The sequence below is a fragment of the Saccostrea cucullata genome, unplaced genomic scaffold (genome assembly GCF_032062105.1).
Source record: "Saccostrea cucullata isolate Sc308-1 unplaced genomic scaffold, CSIRO_AGI_Scuc_v1 ctg938, whole genome shotgun sequence".
In the NCBI taxonomy this organism is placed as follows: Eukaryota; Metazoa; Mollusca; class Bivalvia; order Ostreida; family Ostreidae; genus Saccostrea; species Saccostrea cuccullata.
In genome coordinates, this window is record NW_026931372.1 from 289,866 (window position 1) to 310,937 (window position 21,072).

Below are 21,072 nucleotides of genomic sequence, written 5' to 3' on the forward strand. Positions count from 1 at the left end.
AAACAATCATGGCTGTTTATCGTTCATCAAGTTTACATTCATATCTACTTAAAAGTAATGTACTGTTTCACAATTTTTGAACTGAATTTTTAGGTGAGAACTTTATCTTTTCTTCGTTATATAATACATTGTGCATATATCATGTATTTGTTACGCGGTTATCTTTTTGAACTTTCAGGGGATTTTTTATCTAACCCACGCAACTGGTGTGACATAAATATCATCTTTTTAGCTTTGCGTGAGAGTTCGTGCCATATTTTTGTTTATTGAGTGATTCACCTTACGAATAATTGATTCGCATTTAAATTAAAAGAATGCACAGTTGATCAAGAGACACTTTATATTCCAAATCCTGTTGACAAAATATCAACAATCAAGATGGGATTTTTTTGTAATTGCAATTATTTCAAGTAATAATCAAACTCTAGAATAATCCTTTGTATCACATTTCCAGTGCGTACATGTATATATCATCCGTATATAGGCTATCATTTTTAAAGCCCCACATTTGCTATAACTTTACACAAGTACTCTTCATGTTCACAGGTAATCTCCATGTAATTTGACTTGTATTAACATAACATAGGTTGATTTATGTCGATCATGTTTTCCCAGTTTTTTTATCATAAACATCTGCTTCATTAATACAAGAGGCCCACTGGTCATATAGGTCAGCTGAGTAGCAAGTTACAACTTTCCAACAATTGAATTTTGTTCATGTTTTAAACCAGAGGTCATGAAATTCACAATTTTGAAAGAGGCACCATTGAAGCATCGCTTATCATAATCATATACTAGTACTTATCATGCTTACTCTAGTTATTTAATACCCAGATGTTGATCAGAGTAACAAAGAGAAAATTTCAACTTTATAACCAGTTGTGCACCCTACTCCACAGGAACCACTGACCCTGGGGCAACATATTTCAAAATTTTGGAAATTTTATAAATCTAATTTCATCATTAATGATTGATTAATACCAAAGAGCAGATTTCAAAGCATTAATTTATTTTCAGACTATGCCCTCCTCCCTCGATACCCCTGACCCAGGGGGCATGAAATTAACCACTTTGCTAGATGCACCTCTCTTCATCAAAAATATATATACTAAGATCATTGGCATAATACCCAGAAGCCATGGAAAAGATTTTCAAAGAATTCATGCATTTTGACTATATAATCATTAGAGCCCCGCCCTAACACCAAAACCCCTGGCTCAGGGGCCATAAACGTTTGGAATAAACATCCTTCCTCATCATAACCAATGACATAGTTTTTTGGTTTATTACCCAGGTGCAGCAAAGAAGATTTTTAAAGAATCAATGTATTTTCGCTAAATAATCAATAGAGCCTTGCGCTAACATCACAACCCCCAACCCAGAGACTACAAAATTCACAATTTTGGAAGAAGCATTTTTGCTCATCATAACTATATACTTAGTTTGTTTGCGTTTGTTTAATACCAAGGAGCAAAGAAGATTTTCGAAGAATTAATGTACTTTCACTATATAATCGAAAGAGACCTAAACACCAAAACCTCTGATGCATGGGCCATGAAATTCACAAATTTGGTTTGGTTGAGGCACTCTTCCTTATTATAACTATATACTTAGATAGTTAATTTAATACCCATGAGCAGAGGAGAATATTTTTGAAGAATTAATGCATTTTCACTATATAATTAAAAGAGCCCCCAAACACACACACCAGAAACTTTTGATAAGATAAAAAATCAGATTATAATGTTCATGCGGAGATGATTTCTTTTTAATTATATATGAGAAGGAGAGAACAATTACTATGGCATTCTACTCGTCATTTAGATCAACGAAGTATTGTCAATTAACAATAGTTATTTCCATTGATATAGTAATTCGATATAGACTAATGAATTGGAAATGAAAGAGTTCATAGAGTGTGTTTATTGTTAGATATTTTGCAAAAAAAAAAAGACATTAATGGTAACTAGACAAAGATTAGTTTGATAAACGTGATGATTTCATCTTTTTCTATTTTCAACTTCCTTTAACACCTGCAGATGGAATTTATGTCTCTCTGTGGATTTGCAAGAGGAGAGGCTCTATGTACTTACTATTTCAAAACGAGGCAAGCTATTTACAAACAAGTGAAAGCAAAAAGGATATCAGTTGTCTCGTTTGAAGTCAACATCCTGCAACTTCGCGGGACGATACAAAGACATTGTCAGCAAAAAAATCTATCATTAAGTAGAATCCTGACCGACGTTTTTCATACTATTGATTAGGCCATTATTTGGTAAACACTGAATGACAAGGACCACACGGCGGGTGTGACCGGTCGACAGGAGATACTAACTCGTCCATGGCATCTGATCCCACCCCTGTATTTTTGGAGGTCTGTGTTTGCTCTAATCTAAATTTGTAATGTTGCCATGGACTTCCATGTTTGAATTTGACTATGGTTTACTATTCCATATTTCACATTCAAAAAATAATTTCATTTTTAAAAATATAATCATAATTGACAGAATGAGGAATAATTATTTTTAATATTATTTATTTGAAAGTGTACTATATTTAATCAAATTACAAAATTTATCAAAATAATTTCATTGCATCTTATCTTGCTGAAAAGACATGCTGTATTTGGACAGAATATCTTTATAATAAACAATTTATGTATGGATATAATAACATCATTTTGGGACATTCTTCACCCTATGGCACAGGGAAATAATCATAAGGAGAAAATTTCATATCGAATACAAAGTTATGCACTATAAACTTTCTAAAACGGTAGATTTATTATTATGCTAAAAATCGAGAAAATTTAGATCTAGATCAAGTATCATCAATAAAAATTTCTTTTTTTTTTAAGAATGCATAATTGGTATTATTAGAAAAATTTTAAACATATTCAGATCAAAACACCTTTTTCTATGATTAAAAAATAAACTTTTTAAAAAAAAAATCGCTAAAAACCTTTGCCCTAATAAAAGAATGCTCATTTAAGTTACATGCTCCCCAAGTGGTTGTTGAGATAGTATGAAGTATGTAAAACAGCTGGCTCATCCCTTACACAGATAGCACTAGTAAACAACATGCTAAATTCTATTTTTAGTCAGAAAGTCCCAATGTTTATTTTAAGATAAGATTCTATATATAGATTGCACTTGCAGTTAGAGTGCATGTGCATAAACACACATTGAGACGCAGTGTTTACTACAGAAAATACAGCGAAAGAAAAAATTAACATTCTCAACGTAAGATCAATCATTATGATATAAATATGAATATTCACAGACGTTTCAGGTAAAACTGTACTGTTCCAGCATGCTAACAGCAATAGGTGAATAAACAGCTCAAAGTATTTATGTTATTTAATTAAAACTTGCAAATTTATATGCTTACTAGTAATGATGACTCTTGTTGATTTAACTTATAGGGACGTGATTTGGTTAAGACCCCTCCATTTTAACAAGTTGGGATGCAGAGGGTATCACAGACCTCTAAAAACATTAAAGTTGGGATACGTTGTCCTCTAAAACATTAAAGTTGGGATACGTTGTTGAATACAACAACATGGTGATTATTAAAAAGTCGTATGATCGAGTTGATGCTATTGATTTTATTTGATTTTTTCAAAACATTCGGACTGAATATAACAAATCTCAAAATTGGAGTGATATTGGGGTCCAATGAATATGAGAAAATATGAGAGAAAAAGACTTAATTGTTGAATGTCAAGTTAACTGTTTCTGTGTAAGCAAACTGTCCTTTACACTTTCACATTGCCTCTGTCGATAAAAATTATCGGTTTACATTTTAAAAATTGAGTTACAGTAATGGAGGCAGAATTTAAAGAACGTTAAACAGATTAACTGAGTGCAGTAATCCCTTAAAGATTTTAGTTTGACAGCGGATGCAAAAGTTAATCATAAAACTTAATTTCGTAAATGGGGAACATTACTTGTCATCTATATACATTTTGTGTAAACAGTTTTGATCGCATATTAAATTTGTATTTATTGCAACTTTAAAATGATATATAATATATATGTTGAAAAATGACGCATCAAGCCACTGTTTCTCCAAAGTGGAAGTCAAAAATCAGCTTTCTTTAAAGTTTACACGCATACTCTCTAACTTTTAAGAACGGAATGTAATGTTTCATTTGCACTGTATAATTAATGTCAGACATGTACCGATTCTCTTGGGGGGGGGGGGGGGGGTACAATTAAACAACGAAGAACAATATAAAATGACAATTGCATTCTACATGTTCATTTTCTAATATGAGCAGCTGTGTTCAATTTGAACAAATAAGAATGTCGGTGGTTGTGGGTCAGATCTTATAATCACAAATCAGACCTTGTAAACATGACTTTACACAGTAACTTATTAAATTTGCAATTGTAGTAAGAATGTTCATTTTTGTTAGTTCAGTGAGTAAAACAGATGAATGTGGACTGTTCAGAGGCCAGAGTAATTTAATGTAATTGTTCAAAAGAAGATCTTGACATGGAATACGATGGTGTGACTTGACGTGTGGAAAAACTCAACTGTTCACCATTACATCATCATTTACTCAACATAATCATCATTGTGAAACTTTAATTTACTATCCTACAACTGTTTTCTTAAGTTGAAAAACTTCAAAAGATAGAATAAAAGGCCTTAAGCTTCACTGATATATTTACTGTGATATCACAAATTTTCGTTGCTTTCGAGGTACGAAGAGACCCACAAATTTATGTCCACCACGCAAGCAGATCTCCATACACGATATCCCCATAAATCAATCTTTTTTCGTCAAAACAAGAAAATTTGATCCACGAAAATATGTGATTTTAGAGTACATTACCTTTTCCTTTAACATTTCTTAGTTTTCTATTCATACTTATAGTTTCATGTATTCTCTTTCTCAGGACAAGATGTTTCCTAGAAAGAGAAAGAAGGTTGAGGCTACCAGGTCACTGAGTGAAAAGCAGGTAAATATTTTTCCCAACATCCTCTTATTAAATAATTTTGTAGGATATAAAATATATCTTATGTTTAGGGCACAACGAGTCCATTCAATAGGCAAAAGAAAGAAAACATACACGAAACAAACAGGGATAAAGAAAACTTGCAAAGAATATGCGTCATTCGTACATACATAGTAGGAATACAACACTACAAAGGAAAGGTAAATCATAAATTAAAAAGTTTGAAATTATTTAAAAAATGCATTTTTCATTTAATGTTTTTTATTTGTATAACGTAAAGCAATTATTCTTACAGAAATATACACTGCTTTTTTATGATACCCCCTTTTGTTTAAGAACTCTGTTTCAACTGGAAGCAAGATATGTCTGCGAAGAAATCCAGATAATTCTGAAGATTCTAACGCCATAGAATGTTGTCCACGACCCTCATGTCCAGAATGGGACATTGTAGGACACATTTGCAAAGAACTTGCTGTTCCATTAGCAGGGCTTATGGATGATGACTTAGTAAATGTTGAAGGGTAAGCTATCTGTTCATAATGTTGTCTGGCTCTTGATTAAAAAAAATGACAATTATGTGAACAAGAATGAATTATAAATTAAAAGTACTAATTAAAAGCTCAAATTTTAATTCCATTGATCACTAGATAAAAAGAAATATTTTTTGGAAGGGTGCCATAAAAATTACAAGTAAATACATGGAAATATTAAGCTTAATGCTACTCCTTTGATTTCTGATTTTTCTTTCAAGAGAAATTATTTTCGACGCTGAGGCTTCTACAGATTATCTTTATGTAAAACCTGTACGAATAAATCTAAGTGGAAACTACACAAAAAAAGAAGAAATCATCAGAAAATTAAAACGATATCAATATTATGATGTCAAATCACACTACAAAACCGCTCCCATGAAAACCAGAGATGTGGATGGTCAGAAAAAGTTTATGGCATATGATATTGTTAGTATATACATATACTTATGTACCTTTATAGCTAAATTTCGAAAAGTCGGTTGTAAATGTGTGCACCATCGGTAGAAAGAGTCAACAGATACGTTAATCCCTTGGCATTAATTTTTATAGGGGTAGAAAGAGTCTATAAAAATGTGAACCTGTGGGTATTAATTTTTGTTTGGGTATTAACAGCTAGGTGACTGTTTTAGATAACACTGCTACAGACTTATCATTATTGTTCCCTTTCAATAGCAAGAAGTTGTAATTGTATAGTAATTAAAATCTATGTCGGGATTATTTTTTTGATTTTTGAATTTTTCAGATAAACTTGGGTAACTAAAATCTCACTGAAAGACCACTTAAACGTACATGTTCTTGATTTTTAGTAATTTATTAGATTAAAAACCAGTAAATATCACTGAAAGACTAAATGACCATTTATTTAGTGGCCATTCTGTGGTCAATCGGTATCCATTTTAAACTGAATGGAACAATTTCAGCCTTTGTATTCCCTTTTAAAGATGCTATAAAGTTTAGACCTTTTTTTAAATTGCAAGAATGTACTATTCGTCTTGAAATTGAACTTTGCATAAATTTTCTGTTGTATTCTTTTCATTCTTTTCACATTTGTTTGTCATAGGAGGAAGTTACTAGCGTAGAAAGCAAAGAACTTGGTAAAAACTGTATGTTCATTATTTACCTTTATAATTGCAATTAACAATTAATATTCCATTGACTGTGATGGATTTTATTTATTCCATAATCTTTACGCAATGATCAGAATGATATATATATGTGGTTTAATGATTATATCTCAATTAAAAGAGGAAAGTTTACCACCTTTTTAAATCTTTTTAAATTTGTCTTAACATTAATTACTTCTTTGTAAAATGATATTTAACATATAATCTCTCTCTCTCTCTCTCTCTCTCTCTCTCTCTCTCTCTCTCTCTCTCTCTCTCGTAGCGTTGTGTTTGTTTTCATTTGCTCTATTTAACAGGTTTACAAGACATGGAATTGAAACATCTTTTAGTATTGTTTGCTCTATTAATGGAGGAAAACAACCAGTTTAGCCTTGAAAGCGACGATTGGGTGAAAACATTGAACCGCGTTAATGTTGATTTTCAACAACCGGAAAAGCCAGATTATATTCTTCGTAAAACACTTGAGAGTGATAAATTGGAAAATTATATCTTTTTCAAAAATCAGAATTTAGCTTTTAAGTCTAAACAAATTCCAGGCAAAGTTATACAGTTTATATCAACAAAGGAAAATTATGTTGAATATTTTGTTCAGCATGCCAGTAATAAGGGATTGCGTGAATACTGTGTAACCTCTTCTCAAAGTACCTCAAAACCTGCATTTGCACTCAGTAATGATCAACTAAGAAAACTTGCAGAAAGAATGAAATACGACATCCTCTCACACCCGGTGATCAAGGATAAATCAATCCACAAAACTGTTTCTGAAACTCGTAAGTATTGCATGCAGATGAAATCATTTCACCATAAAATACGCTTAATATTGTGATTTTATAAGCCAAAAATATAATATCTACGCTCTGTATAGACTATTTTGTTCATGCATTTAGTCAAAATACCTGAAGTGATCTTGAGTTGGAATGAAGATGGAAAAAAAGTCCTTTTTACAAAGCATACAGGAAGGTACGGAGGATATCTTCCACGCTAGATGGATGATTTTAGGATGCGCTGGGGTCGGAAAAACCACACTGCTGAAGAAAATTCGTGGTTTAAGCATGGATGAAGTATTACACACAGTCCCAACAGAAGGGGTAGAAATGCATAATCGAATTTTCGAGGTTACTGGAAACAGTCTTCAGGGTAAATATATATTCAGCCCATTATCTTTCCAAACAAATGTTTTTATATCCTAGGGGAAAAAACACAAGCACTTTATAAATTAATACGTGTATATGGATTATATGAGCATGAAACAAGCAACCTTTTTTCTTATTTGGTCAAGAAATTTGTTTGGATAGGGATATTATAGTTAACATTAACATGATTAAGATGAACAAAATTTGGATAAGATTATTTTGTATGATTTGGAAAAATATATCAGAATGCATTGTAGATGCCTTTTTTATACTCGAATACGTAATTTACTAAATGACTAGGAGACGTCAAATTGCGAGAACATGTACTGGCGAGTGGAAAGTTGATCAGGAGAGTTACATGTATTTCAGTATTATTATAACAGTAATTTTATTTTTGGGATGGTGCTTCTTGTGAAATTACGCAACAATAATACCTCGCGTATTTCTAGAATTTGCAGTATTGTTGGAAATACTGGAATACATGTGTGTAAAGACTTGTTAAAACAGTTTTCTTAGTGACCCAGAGATAAGAGGTTTTTGGCAAAACTGAATAACAAGCAGTAAAAGACTTTTTGATATCTTGACAAGTTTAACGATCTAAAAAAAAACAAGGGTAAGATCGATGTAAAAAGGAACTTTATTTGTATATAAAATATATCTTTGTCTTTCATGTGTAATATGTTCTCTTTATCAATACATGTAGATGTGACAGATGAGAACATTTCTCCCGTTGGGATAACGTTAGGGCAATCGACTGGGAATGCCATAAACAAACATGTAATGCATCAGATTACACCATCATCAAAAGCTACACCCAAAGCAAATAATGTAGTCATGAATTCAAGAACCGAAAGGCAAAGAATCATACATACGACTTCAGATGTAGAGAATAGCAGAATGAAACCAGTTTTATCTGAAGCACAGGCAGCAGCAGAGCCAAATTCTTTTCAAGAAAAGGAGATTCCTACCACTGTAACCAGCTACTCAGAGGTTGATAGTGATCCTCTTCATAAGCTTCTTCCATTTTTATCTAATAAGATAAAGCATGCATTCAAACAGAAAAACTCTCGACATTATGCCTCCCATCAAATATTTCTACGTCCACAAGCTGGCTTTATTCTTGTCCTTAATATGGCAGAGAGGTTCGATGATATTCCATCCAAGACAGTAGGAAACAGTATGATGTTCAATGGATGGACAAACAAAGGTATTCTGATGTTTTGAAATGTTTTTCATTTTTTTCAAGGCACAATTGCTCAGATATAATAGTAGCCTGAAAGTTTAAAGATTTTGAAATAATTTGACGAAAAGCATCTTTCTGTAAGATGTTGGGTAATGATGTATTTGAAAGAATGGGGAAATGACTACTAGTATTTTATCTGGAATGATGTACATGTATACTTTTAAGTTCATGCAGTTCTCTTATTTGTTGACTTTCGGGAAAGATTATTTTATGTATACAGCATTGATGCTAGGTCATTGTTGTGTAAAAGTTTGTTTTGATCTCCCATTTCCAGAAGAAACAAAACGTACCTCAACCAGCCTTGCATGGAGGAATAATCCAATTCAAGATTGATTCAATTAAATTCAATTTAAATGATTCAAGATATACGGTCTGATGTCTAATTGATATAATCATTTTTTTCTGGATGATTTGCCAGATTAGTGTTGTCAAGAAATTCCTTTTCAAACATAATATATATGTGCCTCTATGAACCGACTTTGCATGGTTGAAGTATTTTGAATGTTATTTTCAATGTTGCTCTGGGTTTTACATGTTTGATTATCTGCATGAGTGGTAAGATGAAATATTGAAAGTGGGATTACTTCTCACGTGCAACTATGAGACTTAACAGAATCAAAAAGTGCATCTAGGGTTTTATGAATATGTTGCCCCACTTGTCGTAATTTTGACCTTCAATTAAAGATGAGCGGTTGGGTAAAAATCAGGAACTTTCTTACTTTTCACCTTTATTTATCATGTTTATTGGATAATAGTATATAATAATTGTGAAAGGATTTAAAAAGTTGTCTCAAAAACTGTGTCGTTGAGTTATTACCACAATTGTTTGCACAAAAAATATTCGTGTTCAAATTTTGCTGACCTGTAAAGTTTGATTTAATTTGACATAATAGAAAGCAGGCAATTGTGAATAAGATTTTACAAGATACATGTATGTATTATGTATGTGATATATTTCCGCAAAGGTGGTTAGTAGATTTCAGTGATATACTAGTTTAATTATGAAAATTGAAATTAAATTCTTTTTTATAGATTTTTTAAAATACTGGATGAGTTCAATTCACAAAAATTCACCAACAGCCCCTGTAGTATTGGTTGCAACCCATGCAGAAGGCAAGACAAAGCAGGTAAGGCTAATACCTTTTCTATCATTTAGTCAATATACTCCTAAAGAAACGTTTTATATATTTATGGACATATTCAAAATGACTATATTCATGTTGAAAAATCTATTTTTTGCAGGATATTGAAGAATATTTTGTTGAAGTTTGGAATATATTTGACAATGAGAAACTCAAGGGACATCTAAACGAAGACAGAAAATTTACTGTCACTCTAAACGATGATAGAAATATTGCTGAGCTTAAAAATTGCTTGGCAAAACAATCAGTATTACTTGCCACATGGGGGCAAAAAATACCTCAAAAATGGTCTCTATGTGAGAAATTCTTGCAAGATTTAAAAGAATCATTGAAAATTATCTCTCTGCGTGATATATCATCTTTACTAGACACAAAATTAGACAAGCTACAAATTGATAGGAAACAATTGATATGGATGTTGAAATTTTAGCATGATATCGGAGAAATCATCCACTTTTCAGATAAAGGTTTGGGAAATTTTGTTATACTAGATATTGACTTTTTCCTTGAGCTATTCAAATGTATTATAAAAACAGATGTGCAGTTTCGTGGAAAGATAGCTAGACGTTTTGGAAACAAATGGAAAAGATTTGCAGTTAATGGATTGTTGGATGAGGAGATGTGCGTAGAAATTTTAAAAGAAGTAAACGATTTGAAAGAAAAGGATAAAGAAATGTTTTTTCAATACATGTCTCATATTGGACTAATGGTAAATATCACTGATGCTGCCTTGGTGAGGAAAACATGGTATGTACCGTATATGAATAAATCTCGATTCCCTTCCAAGTACTTCGCGGACTATAAAAAGTCCTCTATTTACTGCTTTATCGCGGATTTTCTCCCCGATATCTTGTACCATAGACTGGTGTCAAAAGTGTTAGCAGATCATTCTCTTGGAGAAATCGTTTCAAATGGGGACCAGAAATGCATTTACCAAACTGTATGTGCTCTTTATCATCATGAGGATACCCATATAGTCCTCGTTGGGAGGTGCGAAACCTCTATCCAGGTCCAGGTTTTGTCAAAGACCGATTTGGACAAAAATATTTCAAGAGAAATACTGAAGAAAGTTTCAGAAGAGGTCGAAGAGTTGAAAACTATCTTTGGTTTAAATATTGAATTCAAAGAGGGCCTCCTGTGCGACCGATCCTCGATTACCGATCAATTCCTTTTGAAGGGCATATCTAAGGAACAGTTACTGAAAGCCTGTGAGAAGAATGACATATTTCTGTGCAAAAATTGTGCTGTTGGTCAACCTCATATGATAAATTCAAGGGCATTGTTATCATATTGGATTGATGTAAGTCTCTCTCTCTCTTTCTCTCTCTCTCTCTCTCTCTTCACGTCGTTGTCTGCGTAGCCCTTTCACGTTGTTACTCGTAAAAAGTAATCATGTAATCGTTTTACATTGATTTTACATTCTCTGAATTGTACGTGCCTTTTTTTACAGTGTACACAATTACACTTAGCATTAATGGTTAGAATTATTGGTTATCAATAGTATAAATTTGCTGCTTTACTAAAGATTTATATACTTAAAATCAAAGCTTTATGATGAAGGAAATACATACATGCAATATGACATACATGAAAATGTTTCAGTTATTAAAATACTGTAATGCCTGTTACATTTCTTCCGAATTGATTTTAATTGCCTTGTACACTGTAACATACATATTTAAAGTGAAGCAAGTTTGCTATATCCAGGCGCGTAGCCAGCATGGAAATGAAGTGTACTCAGAAAACGGTCGGGGGTCTGGGGGCCGCCCTGAGGCCCCCAGTGGGTCCAGGGCAAAGGCCTGGTGGGGGCCCAGGGGGCGAAGCCCCCGGAAGCTCCTGGATTTTAAGAAAATTTTCAGTCATTTTCTCGTAAAAGAAATCACGATTATATCACTTTTCTCGAGCAAACACTTAGCTATAAGTTATACTGCTTCCATTGATACTTCGGGAAGAGAACGATAATTTATCAAATTAATTTAGGCACATATAGGTATTAGAAAAAAGTTTCCAAGTGTATCAAGATAAAACAGAGTAGCAATTTCAATATCGTTATCATCAGTTGGAGTTTAGATATTACAAAATATAAACGGGGGTGTTGTTGTCTTTTGATTACCTTCATACATGTATTTGATAGCTGAAACGATTCGAGAATGCTTCAATTATAATATAATTCTTTAAATTGGTAACATCAGTAAAAGAAGCTATATTATTATTTATTTTGTTCGCCATAATTTAAATTGTTTAACGACATTTATTCATTACCTCTACGGACATTAAATATCTTGGATAGTCGTCCAAGACCTTTGTAACTTTTTCTTTCGATCAAAGTCCCTTAGATCGCTTTCCTTATCAAATATTTGTCTGGATAATCATGATTACGCGGATTAACAGTTGAACATTTTGGTTCAACAATTCTTTTCCCTCAAGAATGTTGAAGATGTTTTTGGAATTAATTTTATAAAGGACTAAATTTGAATGTGCAGACATGCTGAAAAAATAATTGAATCGAAACAATAAGACGCAAAATAATTTGAAACATGGGTAGTGCCTCTTTTCCCCGAATAAAATTCTCTTTCTTTTTTTCCTTCTTTTCTTTTATCCCTCTTTCTTTCTTTCTTTTTTGGAAAATGATGTGTACGCACTTGCGTACTTGCGTATAGGCAGCTACGCGCCTGATATATATGTATAGGAAAATGATAATTACCTTTTATTTGAAATAATATTAAATTACAAAATAAAATAGTTAATGTTGAAATTTCTCTGATTAAATATTTCACCCATGTGTTCAAAACTTCATACAAATACATAATATCAAATTTGTTACATTTCGTGGCATTTGTACTAGTTGTTTTAAATTATTATTCATACACGTTATCTATACCTTATTTTGCTTTCAAATTTTATTTTATTTAATTCTAGGTCAATGAAATAATGGAAGATAGTGATATGAAAAGAAAAAGAGGTATTTTTTGGTCTTAAATCATACTTTGTGTACTTTATTTGACAATGACTTTTTTTCATAATGGATAATTCTCAATTTCAGAGCTCTATCTTAAATTCTACTTGATTGCAATGAAGATCAAAACACAGTTCCAGGCCATAGAGCTCAGCATCAAACTTCTTGAAGATGACAACATAATGGAATCTTGTGGTATTCGAGATTTGGAGAGGGATGTTTTCGAAATATTAGTAAAATGGGTGGAATTGAATCCTGATATTATGTACATGGAAAAGCTCACTGAAGTACTCCAACAGATAGGAAGATGTGATATTGCGGAGAATATTAATCATATCGAACTTACAGACTTCGTGAACTATCCTGTTACTTCTCCTCAGCGGGGAATTAGAAGGGAAGATATCAACAAAATTGTAGAAGATGCAGCAGTCGCTTACCATAAAATTGGAATATTCTTGGGTTTGTCACCTCAGCAACTGAGAAATATCGATATAAACCATCCAAAGTCTGTTCAAACAAAAATGTAGAAAGCTCTAGAATTTCGGACAGTGAGTCGTCAAGAGCTAGTCAATAGCTTGTATTTCGTGGGAAGAGTGGATGTTGTTAAAAGACTTACCACTCTGTGGAATAAATCCTAGACAGTTAATGCAATTACACTGAATGGTTACAATTTTTACAATCATCCATATTAAAAGATAGCTTTATCCCAAAAATTGTTTGTTGGTGTAAACATATGTAGGTTACAACAAGCATATACAATTCACTATACTTTGAAAATTATAGTGGTTCCTTGTGCAAACAAGCAAGTTAAGAGGGGAGGCACAACTTTTAGTTTTTGGTATACATCCAAATAAAGCCTATCAGGGATACTTACATCGACTAGGTGTACTATTTCCAACAAAATGACAAGTCATTTCCAAAAATCATCACTACAAGACTCACTGGTCAAACCTGCTGATTTTATTTTAGTTTATACATGCAAATTAGGGATGTCAACGAATATTCGAATATTCGAATATTCATTCGATGAGTTGATATTCGAATATAAATTTATGATTCGAATATTCGTTTTTAAGTGTACAATCATTTAAAAGAGAGAAAACCCTTGCAAGTTTTATTAGATATTGCATCAAATTTGTACAAAATTTAAAGAAGACTCCTCTTGGATTACGTTAAAGGTGTGAAGAGTGTATATATTTGAGTAATTAACTCATTTCTTCACTTGATTAGTGGTATAATAGTGCCCAGTACTTAAAATCAGCTTGTATAGTTGTTAGGATACAGCTTTACAGTAAACATATTGATCCCTTGTTTATGTAAATATCAATAAAATAATTATCAGGAAATTAATTAGCAAAAGGTAATTGCTTTTAATTTTTCTCCGTTTAATAATTGTTCTGCAAGGTATAAATTTGTAGGGTTATGAGTGTAGACTTTAGTAAGACGATAAATTAATCTGGAAAATACTTAAGAATCTTTGAATTTTCAAAATAAAAATTACATTTTGGATGTATACTCTTCATATATTTGATAGTTTAAATAAAAGTATATAATTTCGGTGTATTTACCAAACTCTACATGTCCATTGAGTTTGTATTCCAAAAATAATGGCATAAAACCTATACTGCTTGAAGGAAAGAGAGTGAAGATATATATTTTATAATGCAAGATATATTTATTTCATCTAATATTCGAATATATTCGAATACTCCTATCGAATACTCGAATATCAATGATTGACAATTTTGACATTCCTAATGCAAATCAATCATGAAAATACAATGTAATATACCTCATAATATTTATATTACACGTTTTTGCATGTAAAATGAATGGGAATCTATGGGATTCAAAACACCATTACATGGAAAGGGAGTCAAAAGGTTAAAGCATACGTTTTATTAATTATTTTGATGTCACAATTGTTGAAAATCCGAGGAACTGCAACGGCATAAGCGAAAATCAAAAATCACGCTAACATTGACCAGCTTTTAGGTTGGCTCTTCCATTTACTGTGTAATGGTTAGGGCCGTGGATATCGGCCTGGATAGCTCAGTTGGTAGAGCACCTGACTAGAGATGCAGGGGTCCCGGGTTCGATTCCCGGTCCAGTCCGCTGCATTTTCTCCTTTCCTGTTACAGATTTGGTGCCGTGACCAGGATTTGACAGGTGAAAGACCTGCCAGGGATGAGCCTGGGTTGTGTCTTCGAGGGCGAAGACCATTTAAGGAGGGAGGAATGTGATGGTTCTGGCCGTGGATATTGGCCTGGATAGCTCAGTCGGTAGAGCACCTGACTAGAGATGCAGGGGTCCCGGGTTCGATTCCCGGTCCAGCCATACATTTTCTCCTTTCCTGTTACAGATCTGGTGCCGTTGACCACCCCTGGAATTGCAGGTGAAAGTCCTGCCAGGGGCAATAAGAACTTGGGTTGTGTCTTCGAGGGCGAAGACCATTTAAGGAGGGAGGAATGTAATGGTTAGGGCCGTGGATATCGGCCTGGATAGCTCAGTTGGTAGAGCACCTGACTAGAGATGCAGGGGTCCCGGGTTCGATTCCCGGTCCAGCCATACATTTTCTCCTTTCCTGTTACAACTGTATCACCAATTCTGGTTTCATATGAACAAACTGTACAAACAATACCTTGTACAAAATGTGTGTTTTACAAAAATGGGAAATTTTATCATATGTTCAATATTTTTATCTTATGTTAATTAAACTTGAAGGATATTTACCATTATCTGTTCTGAATTTAAAAGCTAAGATAACATGCAGCAGTAATAATCAGTCTCTAAAGAACCAGAAGTCTCTGTAGAGACTGAAGCTCTACTGGTTTGTACTCATAGCAAAGGAAGAGAAAAGTACTTAAGCAGTTGGGTATTGAAACTTTACAACAGTAATAAATAGAATACATATGAATTGATCCTTGATTAAATCTCTTAATATTCTTAGTGTAGTCTTACTTGCATGCCACATTATATTATAATCAGACTAAAACTGTATTTGGAGTAGCATTTTGAGAGTATTTAACAGAAATTTCTATTTCTCATCAGCACGGCAATAATGTTCATAGAAGTCAAAAACTGATATACAGAATTGTGTATCTTAGTGAAGTCTACTCATGCTACTTGTGTGCCAACTGCCAAGTTAGAGTGAAATCAGACCAAAACTGTAGGATATGTAGCATTTTGAAAGAATTTCACAAAAATTTATTTTTAGTAACCATGGCAACACTGTTCATGAAATCAAAAACCGATACATAGAATTATGTATCTTGGTGTAGTCTACTTGTGTGCCAAGTTATATATTCAAATCAGACCAAAACTGTAGGAGACGTAGTATTTTGAATGCATTTTACAGAAATTTCTATTTTTAGTAACCACGGCAACACCGTTCATCAAATTCAAAAACCAATATTTACATTTCCAATGTCTTTGTCCGAGATAAAATTACCAAATGTAAATGTACTTTTTTTCCCATCAATGTATTGGCGCGGTTCCAAAAAAAACCACGTGCAGGGCGTAAGAAACAGCTAGACAGAAGCAGGGCTTGGAGAACGTGGATTGGCGGAATCAAAGCATGTAAATATAAGGAATAACTGTCAGATTTTTCAATTTCATGACGATGATCAATCGATTGGCTTGTGTGATAATTATCATGCAAACCCAATCGATTGATCACATCATGAAATCGAAAAATAAGGCAGTTATTCCTTAAATAAAAAAAATTATGTATCTTAGAGTAGTCTACTTGTGTGCCAAGTTATATTGAAATCAGACCAAAACTGTAGGAGGAGCATTTTGAAAAATTGTTTACAGACAGACAGCTAGACAGACAGACAGACGGATGCATTACTATCGCATAAGCTCTTCTGGTCTCCGACCATTAGAGCTAAAAATTATCATATTATTACAATAATTATACAAAAGGAATAGTTATAAACACACTCAATTTTGGGTTTAAAAGACAAAATAAATTAATAAAAGCAAAATGTGTTCAATACTAGTAACTTATAAAACAAGGTCCATCTCCTCAACAGTCTAATTTTCATGTTTTCTAAGGCAATGACCACTTCATTCTCACATAACTCTAGAACTCTGGACTCTTGTAATAAAAATTCTCTATCTTTATAATACTAGATTCATTACTTTTATCGCATTCAATAAAACTGTATCTCAGATGCTCAAAGAATTGAACAAAGATCAAATGAAACAAACATGTATGCAATGGTTATCTACAGTGGTGTAGACTAAGTACTACTGCACAAAAACATTTCCCAAAGAACTAATTGTTTAATATTGCATCAATTTAGATTTTGCATTTGAACATAAATCTGAAAATATTTAAAACAAGATAAAAATCTACATAGTATACATATATATTGAAGTTGTTGGTCAAAATAAACTTTTTTTCTAAATCTTAAGGCAGACACATATATACAAAGTAAATACTTTTAATATATATATTCTTTAAAATCAAAGGTCAAACCTCAAAATATTCAACTCTATGACAAATAAAAAAAAAAGCAATCATTCACAGTTCAACAATATGGCACAAATGTGTAACTCTGTGACTTTGAATGAGTCCATGCAGTCTCTATAATCTTTGGATCTTTAATAGTAATAAATTGAAAAAAAAAAATTGGATATTTATTCCATTGGTACATTCGGTGTAAGTCTGTGAGTTAGAAGGAATCCAGTCTCTTTAATCTTTGGATCTTTAATATTAATAAAGTGAAAAAAAACCTTTTTATATTTATTCCATGGGTACATTCGAAAAGAACAGTCCACGATGTAAATCATAAGTTGTTTAATTGGATTTGAACACTTGCATGACATGTTTGCATTTTGATTCTTTAAAAAGTACAGTTTTCTATTGTATACAGGCAAATTTTACGTGGGTGACCAGGAGAATGATGAAACTTAAGCAACAATCTCAGCTCAGCTGGAACATTGAAAAAAACAATAAAAAGCACCAAACTACATCTAGTGATTGGGGCATCAATCCCCACATATACTTATCATGTTGAAAAACATACACAGATATTTTCCACAGGCACTTTGATTCTGTAATAATATTTTAACCTATGGTACTATAATAATAACATGTAGATATTATACTATGGGTTAACATTTTTATTGCAAAATCAAGTGTCTGTGACATTTTCATATAAAAACAAAAGCTCTTTGGGTAAGGTACATACTACCTTGTATAAACATCATGATAAAGATGTTAAAGATAAAATTCAAAAATACATGTTCACTAGAGAAGAAGCATTCTTGTAATCAGTAGAAGCATTCTTGTAATCAGAGATAATACAATGTATTTCTGAGAAAAAATAACAAGCATGTACAACAACTAGGGAAAAATTACCAATGACTTCCATTCAGTTTATGGACATGAGACATAAACAAGATTTAAAAACTTTCCTGAAGCAATTTTAAAAAGTAAATTTAAAAATGCACTAAAATAATAGTAAAAAAAAAATTATTTTCTGGGAAATCAGATAAAATTCAAGGATAAAAATTTGGTTAAATACTGCACTGAAGAGCATCATTTCACTCAGTGCCATGTACTATTTACAACAACAATGTCAACAAACAATAGTCATATTTTAAATGCAGCCACATTCAATTTTTGTCCTGTATTTCTAGAACTTCACTTCTTATCCCTGTAAAGGGAAAGAAAATATTGAATAATCACACTAATATTTCAAAGGAAATTGGACTTGATCGAGATAAAATGTATTACAAAATTAAAGGATATGATGAATCATGCATACAATGAAGCAAAATTGTTGGTCCCTAGCATTTCATTATAAGCGTGTTTTACTCTCACGATCTTAGGCTGAAACTTTCAATTCAAAAAAGTATTACCATATTTATTTCTGAAAAATTTAAATATTTCTTATATTACATAAAAATCACATGCAGGCAGTAATAATTAAATTTTGGCATAAAATTCAAGGTACATATTAATCATGATTATCATGATTATCATTATGATACACATGTACGCATTCAGCATGTTCAGTATTAATTTCATTTAGAAGTTAGAACTTACCTGAACTAGTTAGTTTTTGTAGCGTGCCAAGAAGGCCAGGTGAAATTCCTTGAAGCGCTCCAGAGCTGATGTCATCTCCTCTATTTTAGGGAGTATAGTGATCCTAAAATGGTAAGTTCCTTCCTTCTCTCCAAACCCACTCCCCGGCACCACACAGATTCCAGTAGTCTCCAATAGCTGGAAGCAGTAGAAGGCATCAGGGGTCTGGTTTCTTTTCTTGGCTTCTTCTATCGCAGCTGGAGGTAGAAAGATTCTGGGAAATGCATACATAGCTCCTTGGACTTCATTGCATTTAATGCCCTCTATAGAGTTGAATAAACTGGTGACCATACTTGCTTTTTTCTTCAGTAGAGCCAGAACATTGTCTTTTTCTTGTTTGAATTTTTCATAGGAAGGGTCTCCTGATTTTGGAGGATTTGTGATGCAGTCCATGACGATTTGTCCTATAATTGGTGGGCATAGTTTGGCTGATATGGACTTCATGAGGCAAGCCTTGACATCAGGAAGTAAATTGACCACCTCTGCATATCCTCCCCTAGCACCACACTCCCCCATAAACCCTTTTGATGCAGACATGAAAGAGGCCAGCTCCATTGTATTGTACTCAGGGCCCATTTCTGACAGGACTTTCTTAAAGGAGAAAAACTGGCAGCCTTCTCCCCATATATTATGTTGGTATACCTCATCAGCCAGTATCATAAGTTTCTCCTGCTTTGCGAACTTGATAACATCTTCAATGTTTTGTCTGGTAAGAACTTGTCCAGTGGGATTTCCAGGATTAATGACACAAATAGCCCGGGGGACACATTTTGATTTAGCTTCATTAATGGCTCTTTTTAACTCCTTTACATCAAGCCCCCAATGATTCTCTTCATCCATGTAATAAGGGATTGGATAGGCATTAAATTCTGTGAGGGTTGCTGAGTACAGGGGGTACTGAGGGACAGGAATCAAGATACCAGCTCTCTCCTTCCCCAATTTCCCAGTCATTAGCATGGCTAGAATTGTCTTTATTCCGTCACTAGCTCCTGTACACAACATGACATCTTCCGGTTTGCTAGGAATTCCATCTCTATCAGATATGTATTTAGCAATATCCTCTCTTATTACATCTATACCTGGACTGGCCGAATAGGACCCAACACTGCCCCCTTTACAGCCCCCTAACAATCGCTTGGCCCTTTCTTTGACATCATCAGGAAATCCGCAAGTGTCCATCATATCCGGATATGCACACAGTGACAAAACCTGACGGATGAAGGTAATGGGTGTCTGGCCTGTAGCATGACAGTCACCAATGTTGGCCTTCATCACGGATGTGAAAGGTTTGTTGGCACCTTTGGCTAGGTCCTTTTCTAACTCAGTAGCCCTAGCTACTATGGGGCCTCTGACTGCATATTCCATGTCCCTTATATTGGGATTCACAGCATCCATGGTGAGAACTTTATCTGCCATCTTTGTTCTTGTAGAGTTGGTGGCTGGCTGCTGATAGCCTTTTGTGTTTTGGTTATGCAATGTGTCACGTCTCAGGGTCAAACAGTTGCTTAACCAGCAGCTTGCATAAATCTACAAGATAATAAATAACAGTTAGATCTTTAAAAACAACACACTTTTCCGTTTCATATGTACAAAAACTGAAACATCAACGTGTTGTTATTGTTGATTAATCACAAACCGGCCGAAAAACAAAAATCCTAAGTTAGAAAAAGCAGGACTGACACTAAATGGCAGGAGGCAGTTCGGGAAGTTATTTTAAACCACGACAAGTAAACGTTTGAAACAGGGAAAATGGGGAGTAAGGAGGAAAACGTTTGATAAACACAGAAAAAATACTTGCATCATGCATACGTATTTTATTCCACCATATTAATGATTTATGTAAAAATGCCCTATGTTGCTATATTTTTTCATTA

General features: G+C 33.3%; 3 protein-coding genes across 7 annotated transcripts; 2 read left to right on the forward strand and 1 right to left on the reverse strand.

Moving 5' to 3' along the window:
* On the forward strand, window positions 1-8,826 carry LOC134232367 (uncharacterized). 5 transcript variants are annotated; one of them, XM_062714310.1, is made up of 9 exons: window positions 1-93; window positions 4,908-4,970; window positions 5,039-5,167; window positions 5,304-5,488; window positions 5,719-5,926; window positions 6,561-6,603; window positions 6,921-7,394; window positions 7,512-7,761; window positions 8,461-8,826. In XM_062714310.1, the coding sequence occupies exons 2-8, from the start codon at window positions 4,914-4,916 to the stop codon at window positions 7,607-7,609; spliced, it is 1,194 nt and encodes a 397-aa protein (XP_062570294.1). In that variant the 5' UTR covers window positions 1-93; window positions 4,908-4,913; the 3' UTR covers window positions 7,610-7,761; window positions 8,461-8,826. The 5 variants fall into 5 exon arrangements, with proteins under 5 accessions (XP_062570294.1, XP_062570295.1, XP_062570297.1 ...); XM_062714311.1 differs by lacking the exon at window positions 1-93 and adding an exon at window positions 3,174-3,242; XM_062714313.1 differs by lacking the exon at window positions 1-93 and adding an exon at window positions 3,223-3,291.
* Window positions 8,827-8,835: 9 nt separating this feature from the next.
* LOC134232368 (uncharacterized) lies at window positions 8,836-14,081 on the forward strand. The gene is made up of 5 exons (XM_062714314.1): window positions 8,836-8,964; window positions 10,033-10,127; window positions 10,243-11,442; window positions 13,062-13,104; window positions 13,186-14,081. Exons 3-5 carry the CDS (start codon window positions 10,762-10,764, stop codon window positions 13,623-13,625), a joined length of 1,164 nt encoding a protein of 387 aa, XP_062570298.1. The 5' UTR covers window positions 8,836-8,964; window positions 10,033-10,127; window positions 10,243-10,761; the 3' UTR covers window positions 13,626-14,081.
* A 4,309-nt stretch (window positions 14,082-18,390) lies between these two features.
* Window positions 18,391-20,948, reverse strand: LOC134232375 (alanine aminotransferase 2-like). Its single transcript, XM_062714321.1, has 3 exons — window positions 20,835-20,948; window positions 19,160-20,725; window positions 18,391-18,767 (listed from the first exon to the last, which is right to left on the reverse strand). Exon 2 carries the CDS (start codon window positions 20,612-20,614, stop codon window positions 19,169-19,171), a length of 1,446 nt encoding a protein of 481 aa, XP_062570305.1. The 5' UTR covers window positions 20,615-20,725; window positions 20,835-20,948; the 3' UTR covers window positions 18,391-18,767; window positions 19,160-19,168.
* Between the last annotated feature and the right edge of the window lie 124 nt (window positions 20,949-21,072).